The sequence below is a fragment of the Protopterus annectens genome, chromosome 16.part0 (assembly GCF_019279795.1).
Source record: "Protopterus annectens isolate FY-2018-M chromosome 16.part0, PAN1.0, whole genome shotgun sequence".
NCBI lineage: Eukaryota > Metazoa > Chordata > Ceratodontiformes > Protopteridae > Protopterus > Protopterus annectens.
In genome coordinates, this window is record NC_056750.1 from 576199374 (window position 1) to 576212952 (window position 13579).

Consider the following 13579-nt stretch of genomic DNA (forward strand, 5'->3'; position numbering starts at 1 on the left):
TGCTTTTAGTATTTAAGTTAGAAACTGATGAGTTTGAACATTGGTCTGATGAAGTGAATTTATTCATGAAAGCAATTACCGTTTGTTGAATTAATTGTTTGTCCAATTAAATGTATCATGTTTTTACACTGCGTGGTTGAGTGATTTTTATGCGTACGATTACCTTGCCTTGTTTTTGTAAGTGAAATATTATCTGGATATTGCTGTATTGCATTTTCTCCTTCACTTGATTTATCATCAGGTGTACTTCACCGGTACTTCTTCTGTACATATTTGGTCGTATCTGGCTAATTTGGTCTTCTGGCTAACCTAACATCACCATGTGCCCTTCGATTATACCATACCACCTTTCAAGTTTAGGTATTTATTCCAACTTGTCCAATACCATATACAGTAGCTATTATTTACTTGCTAATTCCCCCATTCTTTCACATTAATAACTAAAATGGTAGCATTCTCCTGAACACTCTTCTGCCAGTATATTCTTAGAGAAATGGTTGAGAATCCAAATTTCAGCTGTCTTTTAACCATCTCCCTTTTATCTTACAACGTGTAACAGGACAAAGTTTCATGCTCTGAATAAAACCAGTTTTATCGCCTATGTTCATATACTGCTTCGTAGCCCCCCACATAGTTTGGTTATATATTGTCTTCTGGAAAGAGTTATTCACTGGACTTGTAAGTGTCCATGTCTGTGGTTTAAAACATTTAAAATAGGTGGGGTGCTGTGCCCTCCACACACCCCTTACTTTATATACTAATTCCAGGATCACACTACAGTGGGGAAAAGGCCATATATAACTTTCAACAAAATGAGTTTCAGTCAAATGAGTTTTCAGTGAAGTAAGCTTTCAGTGAATTGTGCACAGGCAACTGAGTTTCCACCAGGAGTCTGATCCCCTTAGATATGGATGGAGGATGAGGAGCTTTCTCAAGGCCCAAATTGAGCTGGGCATGTTGCCATCCCCTGGCCATTTGCCCAGGGGACCATCCCCATGTGCAAAACTCATCTCTCCCCTTGCGACCTATCAGGGTTCCTTTGCCAGGATCAGGGTATCCCTAGAGAGAGACCAGTGGTGTGGGGTATTGCTTCCTTTCCCACATTGTCTGGGTCCCTAGTGGGTTTAGCTCCATTGCCCTCAGAGTTGGTGACATCTCGACCCTGAGAGGTCAATGGGGGTCACTGGGGAGGAGGGTCTGGGCCAGAGTTTTCCCTCCCTTTGGGGGCCTCCGCTTTAGGCAGCTCAGGGCTGATATTGTATGGGGAAGTTGGTAGTGAGTCAGAGTCCCCCCTTCCATCCTGGTTGGCTGTGGCTGGTGGGGGGGGGTTCTTTCAGTCCATCAGCTTTCCGGGTGATAAAGAGGACTGTGTCTGGATGAGCAGCCACCTCTACCTTGGCTCTAGATCCTTCCCAGCCTTGTTTGGAATTAGGCAGTGAGACTTCACCATCCTACCTGGGTCAGTCCTCCCGTGAGTGCCTTTAAATGGGCATTTCCCCCTCAGGATCACTTCTTCTTTTGAGTCCTCCTCAGATCCCGCTGTAGAGGAGCCTCCCCAGAAGAGGACATGCAAGAGAAGGCACTTGGACTCCCCTCGAGTGTCCCTCACTGAGGTCACAGATTTCAAGGAAGGAGACAGGTCCCAAAGACTTCCGTCCGAGGAGGTGTCTTTTGGGGGACATCCTCGAGAGCCTTAAAGACTGAAGCAGTTGGTCATCCCCCACCCCATCTTCAGAGGAATCCGTGTTCCTGAAGGCCTTTGGGATGGGCTCATCTTCCACCTGGGGGTGTCTCCCTGCTGATGAGCTTGTCCAGCTCATTTCAAGCAGGGTGTGAAAGGAGCCGGACACAATAGAACCTGTTCCTAAGAAAGTTGATAAATTCCTGAGTACCCCTAAAGATAAGACTTTTTTGAGCAATGGCATTCCTGTTGTTACCATTGTGGTGGCTGCAGCTAGCAAAAAGGAGCTTGCTGAACAGAGGTCCACTGTCCATCCCCCGCACATGGAGTCTCGGGTGACTGACCATTTTGGGAAGCGAGTGTTTGCCTCGGCTGTGTTTGGACTGAAAACAACAAACCACATGACACACTTTACCCAGCTGCAAAGGAACTTGGTATCAGAACTCTCCACTTCCCTTTCTGAGTTGCTGTCTCCAGAGAGTCTTAAATTTGTCTCTCTGAAGCTATCTACTCTGACTTCCCTTGCTAACACCTCAATGAGATTGATCTACAATGCGGTGGAGGCCATCTCTTAAGTGGCGGGTATGGACATTGCTATTAGGCATCATGCCTGGCTTCACCTTTGTGGGTTTGTGGAAATCTTCAAGGCATCATTTACTAATGCCCCTTTTATAGGGTCAACACTGTTTGGTCCCTCAGGCAAAGAAACCTTACCCCCATAACAAGCAGGAAGGAAAGACTCTGTCTGCAGTCGGGATCAGGTTTTCTACTCCCCAACAATCCTTTTCCAAGAATCAGAGTAAGAAAGTGTGGTTCCGCAGGTTTCAGTCTTCCTTCCAGGATGCTCTTCAGGAATCCTCTTCTTCTGGCTGGGGAAGGGTGTTTGATAGCAGATGGCACCCCAGAGGCAGAGGAGGTCTGCAAAACCAGGGCTCCTGGGAGCCCTTCTTGGAGATGTCCCCTCAGCGCTCTTGATGCGCTGCCCACTTGTCCTGCCCTGGAGGCAGTTTGGGGTCATCTCTTTCTACACCCACTAGCCTGAACAAGTATCACCTCAGATCAGTGTGTGCTAAACATTGTATCCAGGGGATACTTCATACCCTTTTTTCAGTCCCCTCCTACTCAAAAGTCTCTCCCAGACATTCCATCCCAACAAAGAGAGTTGGCCCTCTTTAAGGTTCCAGACCTCCTTCAAAAAATAGCCATCCAAAGGGTCCCTACAGGGCAATTAGGGTCCAGAACTTATTCTCGCTTCTTTTTGGTGCCCAAGAAAACTGGGGACCTAAATTCCATTCTGGACCTCAGATTTGTCAGTCAAGAAGTCGAAGTTCAGGATGGTCATTGTTCAGTCCATTCTGCTGCTTCTGCGCAAGGATGATTGGATGTGCTTAGTGGATCTCAAGAATGTGTAATATTACATAAAAATTGACAGATGCTCCAGGAAATACCTGTGCTTCTGGCTGGGGGGTCAATCACTACCAGTTCAGAGCCCTGCCCTTTGGACTCACCTCATCCCCCCTGGGGATTTACCAAATGTATGGCAGCGGTAGCAGGCCATCTCCAATTCCAAGGTTTCCTGGTCTTTCCGTACCTGGACGATTGTCAACTCACAGCACCCACAAGGCATCAACTCACTCTGGTCACGGATTACACACCTAGGCATCATAGTCAACCTGCCCAAATCTCATTTTGTCCCATGTCAGAGCCTGGAATCTATCGGGATCCTTCTGGACATGGTGTCAAAGAGTTTAGCACTTCCCCCTTGTAGAGCACCCCAGAGCATTTAATCTTGAAAGCCCTAGGCTCAATGTTGGTGGTGATTCAGTTAGTCCCTCTTGCCAGATATCACATGCAAGTGCTACAATAGACCCTTGCTGTGCAGTGGTCACCCCACATTCATCCCATGTCTATGACCATAAGGATTTCTCAAGTCTGCAGATGTCACCTTGCTTGTTGGCTCCAAGCCCGAGACCTTCTTCTAGGCAGACCTTTCTGTCTGCCCCAACCCCAAGCCACAGTGACCATGGATGCCTCCAGACAGACAACATGGCGGTGGTCTGGTACATCAACAAACAGGGGGTAATGCAATCTAATGAGAGTGTGGGAATGGACGATGTCATCCAGACGCTTTCATTTTTGCATAGCATATTCCTGGCTGTTCCAACGTGTTAGCCAACAAACTCAGCAGATCTATCCTGAGTCCTCATGAGTGGTCCCTGCATCCATAAGTGGCACATCAGATATTCAACCATTGTGGGTCTCCCTTGCTGCAATCTCTTTGCCTCTCCGGTCAATCACAAATGCAGCAAATACTTTGCCTTGATCCCCCCAATGGGGGAGTCACCCAGGGACTCTCTGGTCTTACAGAAAGCTTGTCATCTGAAGACTCCTCTCATCTTCATTGCTCCCTTCTGGCCTCATCAGGTGTGGTTTTCCCTCCTTTGCTCTCATCTAAAATATCCGCCTTGGATATTAGATCCAGATCCGGACCTCATTTCCCATCCTTGGGGGCTTCCTCTTCCCAACCTCCAGTCTCCGGCTAACTTCTTGGTACTTCCAGTTCCAATGATTATTGCCCACTCCAGGCTTCCTTCCCCAGTTAAGGACATTATTTTGGCTTCTCAAAAGCGTTCTACTAAGAAGGTGTTTTCCAGCAAATGGAAGAGGTTTACTATTTGGGTTCAACAAAGTAATTTAGATCCCTTTTTGGCTTCTATTTTTGACATTTTGTTGACCCTGGCCTCTCTTTTTAAACAAGGGGCTAGTTTCTATACAATCAAACCTCAACTGACTGCTATATCCAACTTCCATTTAAATGAAAGTCCCACTTTCTATTCTAGGCTGTGCAGGGCTTTCCTCAAAGGGTTTTTTTTGCTCAGACCTCCTATCAAAGATCCTTCTCCTCCTTGGGATCTCACTCTGGTGCTGCAGTCCTTGACACTGCAGCCTTTTGACCCTGCAGCTACCTGCAATCTTAAGTTCCTGTCCTGGAAGATAGGCTTTTTGGTAGCCATTATCTTGGCCAAGAGGGTCTTTGCATTAAGCCCCCCTTCATGATTTTCCATAAGGATAGGATGTTTCTCAGGACCAGTCCTTCCTTCATTCCTAAAGTGGCCTTAGAGGCTAATCTTAACCACTCAATTCAGCTTCCTGTCTTTTTTCCCCAATTTTTCAAATAAAGGGGAATATAAGCTGCATTATCTGGATGGACAAAGGCAGTGACATTTTTACTTGAAGAGAATAGAAAATGTTCGAAAATCTGATCAGCTTTTTGTGGCTTTCTCACAAGCTAAGAAAGGTCAGGCAATTTCCAAGGTTTCTATTTCTCATTGGATCATTAGCTGTATTGCTTATATTTATGAGAGCAATCACATGGCACTTTCTAGGCCAGTCAAAGCTTGCTCCACTTGGTTGGTGGCCACATCTTCTGCATTCTTGGCAAAGCTTTCTTTAGATGATATTTGTGCTGCAGCCACTTGGTGTAATCACCATACCTTTGTGACACATAATAAGTTGGACTTGGTGTCTAGGGGCAGGGCTTCCTTTGGTTCTTCTGTGCTCTGGCATGTCCTTCCTTGAGGCCTCCCTGGGTTGTTGGTAGCTGGAGACTCTGAACCATTCCTGATCAATAATGACATGGATAGCACCAGATAAAGAGTTATGTACTTACCATGATTTGTAGTCTGGCTATCCAGTGTCATTGTTCATCACGTTCCCACCCTCCTTCCCCCTCTTCTGGTGATTGGGGAGTTATGGAGGAATGTTTTCCTTGGTATCCCTTTCCTTTATTATAAGCAGTCTTCACTGCCCTTTTTTTCTATCCACCAAACTCGATCTGAAGGTAGTAGGTAGCAAGGAATCTTGGGAAGGGGAGGAGCTTGAGCTCAGGAGATGTCTTTTTAGTGCCGGCTCAGATCTGTGGTCAGATCCTACAGCCATCCGTGATGAATAATGACAGTGGATAGCCCAAATTCCAAGTCATGGTAAGTACATAACTCTTTTTAATGCCTTTGAGAAATACATAAGGGATTTTCCTTTTGACTGCTATAGTCAAGGTGGTATAACTAACATATATATGGGTGTGTGTGTGTGTGTGTATATCAGTCTGACAAAGCAGTGTGATACATAAAACTTCCACCTAACTCCTTAAATGATACTTCCGCGGTGGTGCAGCAGTAGCATTGTTGCCTCACAGCAAGAGGTTCTCCCATTCGATTCTCGGCTTGGGTTGGGAGTGCCTTCTGTGTGGAGTCTGCATGTCCTCCCCGCGGTTGAGTGGACATTCGAAAGACATGCATTGAATGGCCGTGCCTTCGTTGAAGGTTGGGTGTTGGGCTGGCAACTCAACACCATAAAAACCAACTGCCAATCATTAGCAGACCGGAGTTCTGCTGTGGCGACCCCTAACCGGGAAAAGCCGAAAGACAAACAACAACAGTAGAAAGATCACTAAATAGGTTTCCAGATACCTCTGTATTTTCTTTACTGGGTATTGGTACATCAACATTTTCCTTCAGTGAAAATTTACTTTCAGAAGACTATTAAAATATCATGTATTGCAAAACATAAGCATAAGGAGTACAAGTGCTTCCTTAAACAAATGAAAATTAATTTGAGTAGCTCACTTCAGATCTTCAGATAGACCTCATGTGGGTGGCACATATCTTTTAGGTGAATCCCATGTCAGCCTAGAAATATTGTGTATTTCAGATTCATAACCATTTCATGCCCCTGGCCCATACACGATCTGGCTAAGTAACGTAGAATAACGGTCACTAAATCTGTATTTATGACTATAAATCAACAGGAAATAGGTTTACTTTTCCAATATCTTGTTAGTCTGTGTGTGTTTGTGCGTGTACGTGTGTATGTGTGTGTGTGTGTGTGTGTGTGTGTGTGTGTGTGTGTGTGTGTGTGTGTGTGTGTGTGTGTGCGTGTGTGTGTGTGTGTGTGCGTGTGTGCGTGTGTGCACATGTGTGTGATTGCACGTCTGTCTCTGTGTTTGTTTTGGTGCTTTGGAGGCCAGTCACTTTTGCTATTTAAAGTCTTAAAATAATTTTGGTTAACTAGTGAAGACACAGGCTGTTTCTGTAGTTTGAGGGAGGCAGGATGTAGCAGAATATGAGATGTTGTGGCACATAGAGACAGAGAGGAGGATTAGAAAAGGAAAGGAGAGAGTGTTACAGTGAATCAGAAAGATAGTCTGGACGGTCATCCTATATAGATTATGTAAGTATGTAAATATTTTTTAAAGTTAAAGTGTACCTGTGTTGGTCTTCTGATGCCCAATTGATGGAACAGAGACTCAAGCTCATTACTCCTAGTCTACATATTTATGTAGTGTTTCAAAATAAATTATGAAAAGGCATCATAGTTGTAAAATCTGTGTTTTTCTGTATTTTTCATCAGCATGCACAAGCATTAAGTAGCTGATTTTTTTACATCAGCATTAGGTTGTGATTTAAAACATGTAAGTAAGAAATGTTAAATCTGGTATCTTGAGAAGTATTTCAGTTATCAAAAATCTCCTAAGGAACTTGTTATGAGCATCTTGTAATTTATTAATGTGCATAAAAAATATGATTCTCAGATGTCATTTGGCCTAGGATGGAATACACCTGCAAAATGGTACAGACCAGTACCTCTGTTTGTCACTAGAGTCCATCAAAGCCTTGTGCATAAATGTTACACTCTTCTTTGACAAACTAGTTACTTTTGCAAACTCTTCAAAATTGCCCTTGGGGCCATAAAATTAAAAAGTGTTGGCTGATATGTGAATAATCATTTAATTTATCCTTGCAGGGCCCTGTGGGTAAACCTGGTCTTCCTGGAATTCCTGGAGCAGATGGTCCACCTGTAAGTAACTATAAGGCACTACATGCCTTTTTATAATATCTTGCGTGCTCTTCCTTTTCGTCTCTTAATTGAAGTCTGCTACTTGCATTCTGTAAGATATATGCACTCTTAATTACTTCATAATGACAATTCCCTTATACTTGCTTTTATGTGCAAATTCTTCTTTACTTGCTATATTATTTGATTCAGTAGCAAATACAGTATTTTGAAAAAAGATAAAGAGCAGGGTCTGCTATAGTTAAGTTATATTTCACTCTGTAAATTCTTAACTGCAGTTCAGTAAATTGCTGCAAGTGATTTGCTTTCAATTTAGCATACTGATAACTAATGCACTTGCATTCTCCATTACTCAGTGGCAATATTGACTGTCTTAATTCATAATACCATGGACATTTTTATTGGTATTGTTATTGTTGTTCTATTGTCTTTTTGACAGGGTCATCCTGGTAAGGAGGGTCCTTCAGGAGAGAAAGGTAATCCAGTAAGTATCTAATCTCTATTATTTTTAACTCCTGTGATATATCAACACTGTTCGCCAAAACGTTAGCATGTGTTCTGTATTCTTTGTTATTTGCATCAAGCCCCTATATGAAAAATACTATAAAAAGTTGCATTTTGGATATAGGAATGATTTAAGATTGCCATACCAGGGATTTCAGTGCTGAGACAAATATTAAAGATTACCGACGATACAAACGTATTAAATTCTCATTTCCGAATTCAGCTATAGCGCCTGATGTCTGTTTATACCTTTCTCTGTAGGACTCAAGAAAGAAATGTTAAGTTATAACAATACCTCCGGACTTAATATAAACATATTCAGTCCACCAGCACACTTTAAAATACAGTATTATTAATAGTTACAAAACTCATCCTCTCCAGGAATTTAACCCTCATATCCTGAGTGAGGAGTTGCTGATAACATACCCACCATCCCCCAGTTAAATGCATAACATAACATTGTATTACTGTAATGATGCTCACACATGGAAGATACACACACGATGCCCCAAATAAAAATAAAAAAAAAATTGCTGAAACAAAAACACCACTGAAAATCTATACACAGTAGTTACAGCTACTGCTCACAGAATGAGTAGAACCTTTAATGGATGGAAAATTTAAAATGTGAAGTGCGCCCTGCAGTGCTAATGTCCCTGTGATCTGGTAGTCTTGGGATGAAATGCTAGAAATGACAACAAAATTACAAAGGATGCTAGACCTCATATGTCATGCAGTTGAGTACTGTGGCTGTTTCACATGTACTTGCCCATAAGAGAACCACTCGTGCTTGAGAAAGGCCATAGTAGTTGTTAAGGTATAGCAAATACACCATCTATTATTAAAAAGAATTTCAGGATGCTCCCAACAAATAACTGCTGCTGCACTTATCACAGATTTTTGACAGCTTTAAAGAGTGATACAGCTTTTTCTAATTATTTAGTGAAATACATTGTCTACCTAGAGTAGGTCCAATGGCTTCATCCAAAGAAAATGGTAGAACTACGAAATGGAATCTACATGGATATGTTAAGGTAGCTTTCACTGTATTCTTTGTTATGTAAATCCTTTAAGGGTGATCTCTGCCTGGTATTCGGAGTAGTATTGGACTGAGTTCATATTGAAACCCTGTGTCTATAGCACATACAGCCCCTAGAGTTAACACAGACTAGGTAGCATACAAAGAAAATTAAATGTAAACAATGGCCAAAAAAGCTTGGTTTGTACTCTAAATAATCCATGTTTCTGTCTACAGAAGAGAAAATTACATGGTCTATTAGACTCTTCTACTACTCCCGAACAATCTGAGTTCTAAGGCTGTGATCAATGTGGAACCTAAGGGTGTGCTAGGGGGTCATTCCATTGACTACTTCCATTAGGGGAGTTTTTCACCGATGACATAGCCTTTGGAATCGGCCCTCTCCTGCATATTCCTGTTACATTCATAGACTGATCTCCTCTATGGATCACTTTCCCCAAAGGGAATACCTTGACAAAAGCCATCAACCCACGATGGGAACATCTATCCTTCCCTGCTAGTGCTGCCTCAGATGGGCCATAATCAGGACTTTATACTTTTATGCCAAGGTGCTGACTCACATCACTGATATTTTTCATCCGACTTAATGAATTAATTCCTTCAGAAACAGTGGAGTATGTCTAGATAGACAGAATTCTTTTGTAAGTGGGTTAACCAATTAAAGGTTACTGTTGAATACGTTAACAGATTAAGTAATTGTGGTTAATATTGTTTACTGTTTTTGAAAAGTAAATATTCTGTACAATAGACTACAAAGTTTTATCCCATAAAACATTCATCAACCATGATAAATGTCTCCAAGTATATGAAAAAGTTTTCAACACTGGACTGATAATGACAATTATATTGTGTATAATAATAATTAAACTTCTTTCAGGATTTTCTCTATTTAATAGAATGTATAAACATGTGGTAGACTTTAAAAATAACACAAAGCTGAGTTTATGATTTTATACTTTTTACATGTGACAAAATAGATTTAATGTGTGTTTTAGTTTTACGAATAAGACACATAACTTGTGATTTCATTTACACATAGCGTATTCATTTAGTTCTTTTTATGAATTTAATACATGATCAGATTTTAATATCATGGTGCATAACTTACTAGAGTTTAGAGTTAAATAATTTATATATTTTATATGGCTTTTTGTACAATGAGAGTGCTAATATATTAGGTGGTATAGAACTTGTTGATTTAGATGTACATGTTTAATTCTGATTTTAAATAATGTCTGTAAAAGTTGTTTCTTTCCTTCCCATAATGGGAATGTGTTTTTTTATAGCAGATAGCACTTTAAACTTTAAAAATAGGCAATGTTGCTTTAATTTTGAATGTATATGATGACATCATTTTTGTGGCTATCAGTTCATTGGCTTTGAACCTTTTGAGGAAGTTTTAAACTGGGAGACTGTGAGCAAGTTGTTTCATTTAGTCTGAAGAAGCTGATACCCTGGTGTCAGTGAAAGCGCTTACAAGAATAAAGTGTTGAAGAATCTGTTGCCTGCTCGTTTTTTCGTTTATCACCTAGAAATATGTACAGTGGGGGGAATATACATCATCACCTAGCAATGTGTACAGTGGAGAGATATCTAAGTCATCACCTAGCAATGTGTACAGTGGGGCGGTATCTAAATCATTACCTAGCAATGTGTACAGTGGGTGATATCTAAATCATCCCCTATCAATGTGTACAGTGGGAAAGATATCTAAATCATCACTTGGCTATGTGTATAGTGGGGGAGATCTAAATCATCACCTAGCAATGTGTACAGTGGGTATGATATCTGAATTGTCACCCAGCAATGTGTACAATGGGGGGGGGGATCTAAATCGTCACCTATCAATATGTAAAGTGGGGGTTATCTAAATCATCACCTAGCAATATGTACACTTGGGGTATACATAAATCATCACCTAGCAATGTGTAATTGGGGGGATATATAACTCAAAAACTAGCAACGTGTATAGTGGGGGGTATCTAAATCATCACCTAGCAATGTGTACAGTGGGGGGGGGGTATCTAAATCCTCAATGGCAATGTGTACAGTGGGGATGATATCTAAATTGTCACCTAGCAATGTGTACAATGGGGGGGTATCTAAATCGTCACCTAGCAATATGTAAAGTGGTGGTTATCTAAATCATCACCTAGCAATGTGTACACTTGGGGGATACATAAATCATCACCTAGCAATGTGTCCAATGGGGGGGTATCTAAATCATCAACTAGTAATGTGTATAGCGGGGGGTATGTAAATCATCACCTAGCAATGTGCACAGTGGGGGAGGGTATCTAAATCATCACCTAGCTACCTGTACAGTGAGGGTATCTAAATCATCACCTGGGAATGTGTACAGTTGGAGGATATCTAAATCATCATCTAGCAATGTGTACAGTGGGGACAATATCTAAATTGTCACCTAGCAATGTGTACAGTGGAAGGATATCTAAATCATCACCTAGAAATGTGTACAATGGGGGGTATCTAAATCATTACCTAGCAATGTGTACAGTGGGGGTTATCTAAATCATCACCTAGAAATATGTACAGTGGGGGGAATATACATCATCACCTAGCAATGTGTACAATGGGGGGTATCTAAATCATCACCTAGTAATGTGTATAGTGGGGGTATCTAAATCCTCATCTAGCAATGTGAACAGTGGAAAGGGTATCTAAATCATCACCTAGCAATGTGTACAGTGGGGGATATCTAAATCATCACCTAGCAATGTGTAAAGTGGAAGGATGTCTAAATCATCACCTGGCAATGTGTACAGTGGAGATGATATCTAAATCGTCACCTAGCAATGTGTACAGAGGGAAGATATCTAAGTCATCACCTAGCAATGTATACAATGTGGGGTATCTAAATCATCACCTAGCAATGTGTACAGTGGGGGTTATCTAAATCATCACCTAGCAATATGTACAGTGGGGGGATACATAAATCATCACCTAACAATGTGTACAATGGGGGGAATATCTAAATCATCACCTTGTAATGTGTATAGTGGGGGTATCTAAATCGTCACCTAGCAATGTGCACAGTGGGGGGTATCTAAATCGTCATCTAGCTGCCTGTACAGTGGGGGAATCTAAATCATCACCTGGGAATGTGTACAGTTGGAGGATATCTAAATCATCTAGCAATGTGTACAGTGGGGACAATATCTAAATTGTCACCTAGCAATGTGTACAGTGGGGGGTATCTAAATCCTCACTTAGCAATGTGAACACTGGAAAGGGTATCTAACTCATCACCTAGCAATGTGTACAGTGGGGGTATCTAAATCCTCACCTAGCAATGTGAACAGTGGAAAGGGTATCTAAATCATTACCTGGCAATGTGTACAGTGGGGGGTATCTAAATCCTCACCTAGCAATGTGAACAGTGGGGGTTATCTAAATCATCACCTAGAAATATGTACAGTGGGCGGAATATACAACATCACCTAGCAATGTATACACTGGGGGGTATCTAAATCCTCACCTAGCAATGTGTACAGTGGGAGGATATCTAACTCATCACCTAGCAATGTGTACAGTGGGGGTATCTAAATCCTTACCTAGCAATGTGAACAGTGGAAAGGGTATCTAAATTATTACCTGGCAATGTGTACAGTGGGGCTTATCTAAATCATCACCTAGCAATTTGTACAGTGGGGGGAATATACATCATCATCTATCAATGTATACAGTGGGGGGTATCTAAATCCTCACCTAACAATGCGTACAGTAGGGGGTATCTAAATCCTCACCTAGCAATGTGAACAGTGGAAAGGGTATCTAAATCGTCACCTAGCAATGTGTACAGAGGGGGGTATCTAAATCATCACCTAGCAATGTGTACAGTGGGGGGATATATAAATCAAAACCTAGCAATGTGTAAAGTGGGGGGTATCTAAATCATCACCTAGCAATGTGTACAGTGGGGGGTTATCTAAATCCTCACCTGGCAATGTGTACAGTGGGGATATTTTCTAAATTGTTACCTAGCAATGTGTACAGAGGAAGGATATCTAAATCGTCACCTAGCAATGTGTACAGTGGGGGGTTATCTAAATCATCACCTACCAATATGTACAGTGGGGGGATACATAAATCATCACCTAGCAATGTGTACAATTGGGGGGTATCTAAATCATCACCTAGTAATGTGTATAGTGGGGGGTATCTAAATCATCAACTAGAAATGTGCACAGTAGGCAGTATCTAAATCGTCACCTAGCTACCTGTACAGTGGGGGTATCTAAATCATCACCTGGGAATGTGTACAGTTGGAGGATATCTAAATCATCATCTAGCAATGTGTACAGTGGGGACAATATCTAAATTGTCACCTAGCAATGTGTACAGTGGAAGGATATCTAAATCATCACCTAGAAATGTGTACAATGTGGGGTATCTAAATAGTCACCTAGCAATGTGCACAGTGGGGGGTATCTAAATCGTCACCTAGCTACCTGTACAGTGGGGGTATCTAAATCATCACC

At 41.6% G+C, this 13579-nt stretch overlaps 1 protein-coding gene across 2 annotated transcripts in view; it reads left to right on the forward strand.

Moving 5' to 3' along the window:
* COL5A1 (collagen type V alpha 1 chain) overlaps positions 1 to 13579 on the forward strand; it is a 1013097-nt gene that overhangs the window by 697339 nt on the left and 302179 nt on the right. For both annotated transcript variants that reach the window (XM_044058757.1, XM_044058756.1), the window contains exons 25-26: positions 7484 to 7537; positions 7974 to 8018. In XM_044058757.1, the coding sequence (XP_043914692.1) occupies positions 7484 to 7537; positions 7974 to 8018 (99 nt within the window). The remainder of the gene's footprint in view (positions 1 to 7483; positions 7538 to 7973; positions 8019 to 13579) is intronic.